Here is a 4,788-nt window from a genome sequence, read left to right as displayed (position 1 = left end):
TTGTCATGGGAATCATGGTTACTACGAAGAGTAGTGGGGACAGTGAGTCGCCTTGAAAGGTCCCTCTTCTGATGTTAACCTCGGCTAGTTTTATCCCAGAGCTTGCAAGTCCTGTATTCCAGTGTTATTATTATTATTATTATTATTATTATTATTATTATTATTATTATTATTATTATTATTATTATTATTATTATTACATGACTAAAGAATGAGAGTGCAGTAGAAATAACCATGTACATTATGTAACTATTTTCCAGGAATATCATCATTCCTTGTAAACTAAACTCTAAATTACAGAATTCATCTTACACCGTACAAACTACTGTTATTGCAGAATCAATTCATCGTTCATTAAAAAAGTTACCCCAGATGTGAACAGATAGCTATTATTATTTTCGTAAATGGTACTAGAATTTGGTAATGGACAGTACATTATTTGCAGAAATAGAGGTTTTTTTGGTCTTTGTCTCGCCTTAAAACTTGGTTTTTTTTTTCTCTCTTTTTGTTATATTTGATAACCGCCTATTACCTCGATTAGAAATAAGCCTTTTCAGAAAACATCGACTCTGAAATCGAATTTCTTTTTTTTAAATGATTCTATTTTTTCCTGCTCCAGTAGATAATCATTCATATAACGATAGATAAAATTTTATCGTCTTCATTTGACTCGTAGCGTCCGTCGACGATTGGGAAGCTACTCCACTAATCAATCGATTTCCGTTCTTCAAAGGAACAACAGAGAGATGAGCTACCAGCAGAGCGTGAGTGGCCTAAAAGGAGGGGAACCATGTATCTCTGAGCATCTTGTCGACTATGTGACGGACGGGACGACGCTGTGCTCCGCCCAGTACAAGGAGAAACTGCCAAAGGTAAAAGGAAAGTGGAAGTTTGTTTACGGGGCTCCTTCCTGATAGCGTCTCTTGCTGTGAGACTGCGCTCATAGACCGATACAGTTTATAACTTCTTCGAAGATTATTTCCTTTTTTCTACGGGACCGTTCCCTGATAGCTTTTGTTACAGTGAGACTGCGTTCACACACCGAGACAGTTTGTAACTTACTAAGAATAGTAGCTATAATCGTTTTGGCGAACGCTACCAGTAGAGGCTAGTCATATGGACACATTTGTTCACCATGTTGTCAATAAATTATCTTGCCTATTGAATAAGTGATTGGCTGAAATGAAAACTTGTGTGTGTGGACATATGACCAATTTTGTGTGTCAAGAATCCCAAGGCGACTTGTTAAAATAACCTTGTACATCCACCTGACGGTAGAGGTCAGAAAATGCAGAATTGTGACTGTGATTTTTCATCTTTTTCACATTATTTTTCTGATCCTCAGCTTTTTTCTCTCTCTTCTATAACAAGATGTATTGTTTTTTCAGCTAATTTAGTTTCCTAGTTATAACAAGCGTGGGTGTCTGAGGTTAAAACACCAGATCAGTCTCTTTCGTAATACTGTATATGCTGTCTTGTTGTCATCCATTAGATATGCAAGGTTTGCAGTGACGTTGCCAAAAGCTATCACTTTGGAGGCCTGAGCTGTGATTCCTGCAAGGCCTTCTTCAGGAGGACAGTTCAGAGCGAATCGTGGGATACCTTTCTTTGCGTCACAGGGGGCAACTGCGAGATTACCCCAAGCAAGAGAAGCTGCCAGGCGTGTAGGTGAGTCAGATTTACTTGTTCCTCAGAATAATCATCATTACATCTTGAACTGCAGAGATTATTAAAAACTAATCCTAAAACAGAATTCACTAGAGCTGTCCTAAGAGAATAACGATTATTCTTGAGAAAACAGGCAAATATTTCTGTCCATAATTTACCATTTATCTTACAAATGACTTTTCCTACAGGTATGAGTTATGTAGAAAAATTGGAATGGACCCTTCCCTCGTGATGACCATGAGCGACAGAAAAGCTCTGATGTATCGGAAACTTGAAAGGAAAAAACAGCAGCTACTAGAAAATTACAAACAGATGGACCTCCAGCACAGAGTTACTGAGCCAACAGGGCGCCAAGATACTGTTTCTGCATCGATTAGCAGTCATCATGAGGCCAGTATGGAGTGGAATCACTGGAACAGTGACGACAACATAGAAATTTCAAGTACTGAAGTTAGGACAGATATGGACAGCTGTACAATAGAGGACGTTGATGACTGCCTCATCATCGAGACACTTAGTGGAAAAAATCGGGAAAAAATCAAGGGTCTCCAGAAAATCATGCAGACAGCATTAACTTTTCCAGAGTTCCCGAAACACTATTACGAAGAAGACGCTGACGTAACGGAGCACCTCTTCTTTGTATTTTGCAAAGGCATGGGCAAGTTCTTCAGTCTAGTACCAGAATTTCGAGACTTAGACGATAACGACAGGGGTGTTTTACTCAAAGATGCAGTGGCCAAATCGATTTTCGTTTTTGGTGCTCACCAGTTCCAGGAGGTTCATGAATGCTGGCCTCGGAAACTCCTTTCTCCTTTCTGCACATTCCCAACAATATCTTTAGCCACTACAGAGAAGTTTATTGATGACGCAGATACTTTTCAGAAGATGAAAACTTTCATGAGAAAGTACTGTACATTTTTGATGATGAAGTGGTGACCTTGCTAAGCCTGATGATAGGAGCCTTTGATACTGATCTTATGTCACTTACAGATCTGCCAAAAGTAGTAAACTACAAGGAGATTTATGTCCAGCTGCTTGAGGATTACGTTCATTATCGGAATGCATCAATATCTGTAACTTCGTTTTCCTTGGAGCTCTGGGATTGTTTTGCTGAAGTAAAAGATCTGAAGGAGTGTTTCCAAAAAGGCACTACTAAAGAAAAGAAGGATAAATCATCAAAAGAAAAAGACGAAGCTTGCTTTGCTAGTTCGCTCAATGACTTGGGCGAGGACCCAAAGATGCCACCCAAAAAGGCATTCTCCGAACGCATCAAGGCTAAAGAGAGTTTACATAGTACGGAAAGATGTCTGACAAATGAATTCAGGGAAAAGAAGATGAAGACGACAATCTCTGTGGATCTAGCACAGTCTGAGAATAACGAGCAGACTACAGAAGAGGATGATATAATAATAACTTCTGAAAATCTACAGAAAACATATTTCACAGTTACTCAAGATCATAATTATCAGAAACCAAGAGCCCGACTTCCTCCGAAGGAATCACACTATAACAACAGATTTCAAGTATCTGAGGAGGAAGTACAAATATTACCCTCTGATAGCATGAATCGAGTATTTCTGCAATCTGCTACACAATCACAACAAATGAAAAGAGCTATCACATCAAATATATCTGGTGCAGTAACTTTTATGGATGATCACTTGCAACCCGAAGATTACTGGGTACCAAATGGAAGGTTTCCAACAATTTGCTCAATGCAAACGTCGCCAGCAGTGTTAGTTCCCATTGCACCTCAAGGTAATCCATGTTCACCTATGCCACAGAGTATCCAAGTCGGGTATCCAAGTCACTGTGGTTCACAAGTTGATTTGAGCAAAGTATATCGAACAAATGTCTATGATACAGAGCTTTACAGCCCAAAAAACCCCCAGATGTATTCCTCAACCAACGAGAGGCCTGCAACTCGCGAGTTACGACAAGAACCAGAGTTCACATCGCTAGAGAACACGTCTTCTCATGCGGAAATCTTCCAATCTCTTGCTGTAAATGGCACGCCTGTTCAAGTGCCCGTTGGTAGGTTGAGGGGAGCATTCGAACAATTGCGAGCCCATCATAATCGTTACCCAGACCATACGAGCATAGCTTCTGAAATGTATACGAGCCAAGAACAAGGTTTTCCACCTAGTTCCTGTGAGCCTGCCAGGCTTTCCTTGAACAGAATTCTTCAGGATGCACATGCTCGTCCACAGAAGTCAAGACAATCCCCCATGAGTGATATTTGTAACAATCTGAACCATTTGTCGACTCAAGATGACCACCAGTTGGTTGAAGCAGTCCAAGATGTACTGCCTCCCCATTTAGTAAAGCACTTGATCAACAGGCTTAGTAATGGACGGTGAGAACAACTATACATGTTGCTTTGAGTTTTCATCAGTGTAGTAAACACTTTGCAGCATATTCTGGTGTTTTCCTTTAGAAAGAACGTCAGCCTTGGTACTTCAGAGACAGAATATACCCAACTACATGTTGGTTTGCTTTCAACTGTGATATTTTCTAGATTGTGATTATCCAGAACTGCTCTGCCATCAAAGATTGATTCTTGAAAAATACACTAGTGGATATATTTGAATTCTTATTCATTTTCAAAGAATCTTTTGTGTACAATGTTTTAAATTTTTCACGCAAGTCATAACTCATATCTCTCAAACAAATAAATTAAAAAAATGTAAACCCTTTTGAGTAGGACTTCCATAACATCAACTACATCATATCTGCTTTTCGCCAGCCTAAAGTCCTCCATTCTCTCCACATGACCCATTCAGCTCAAAACGCTACTCCACCTGACTACCTTGGCTAACCTTTTTACAAAATCTTCAGGTCTTTTCATTCTCGCCATGTCAACCATCTCTGCCTTTAGCTTTTAGCTCTATAGAAACTTCTCTTCTCTTCTAAAAGTTCTGCAAATAATCCTTCTACCTTCCTTTCTTTGTTAATGTTCTGGAATTCAGCGTTACCCTAGGTCTACCATCACTTGGTAGATTTATTACGAAATACTTTGAAAAGTCCATCGCGCTTTTTTGGATACGCTTGTCACTACAAAGCCTTAAGACCCAAAAAGTGCAAGAAATATGAAGATATTATAATGTCCGGTAACGGGAA

General features: G+C 39.4%; 1 protein-coding gene across 1 annotated transcript; it reads left to right on the top strand.

The window, feature by feature from the left end:
- Positions 1-746: 746 nt before the first annotated feature.
- On the top strand, positions 747-4,140 carry LOC136845611 (uncharacterized). The gene is given in 4 exon segments (XM_067115772.1): positions 747-872; positions 1,493-1,668; positions 1,857-2,575; positions 2,578-4,140. Coding segments are annotated over 4 exon segments (2,472 nt in total). The 3' UTR covers positions 4,029-4,140.
- Positions 4,141-4,788: the final 648 nt, after the last annotated feature.

This window comes from Macrobrachium rosenbergii, chromosome 14 (assembly GCF_040412425.1).
Source record: "Macrobrachium rosenbergii isolate ZJJX-2024 chromosome 14, ASM4041242v1, whole genome shotgun sequence".
NCBI lineage: Eukaryota > Metazoa > Arthropoda > Malacostraca > Decapoda > Palaemonidae > Macrobrachium > Macrobrachium rosenbergii.
This window is presented reverse-complemented; position numbering and strand designations above follow the sequence as displayed.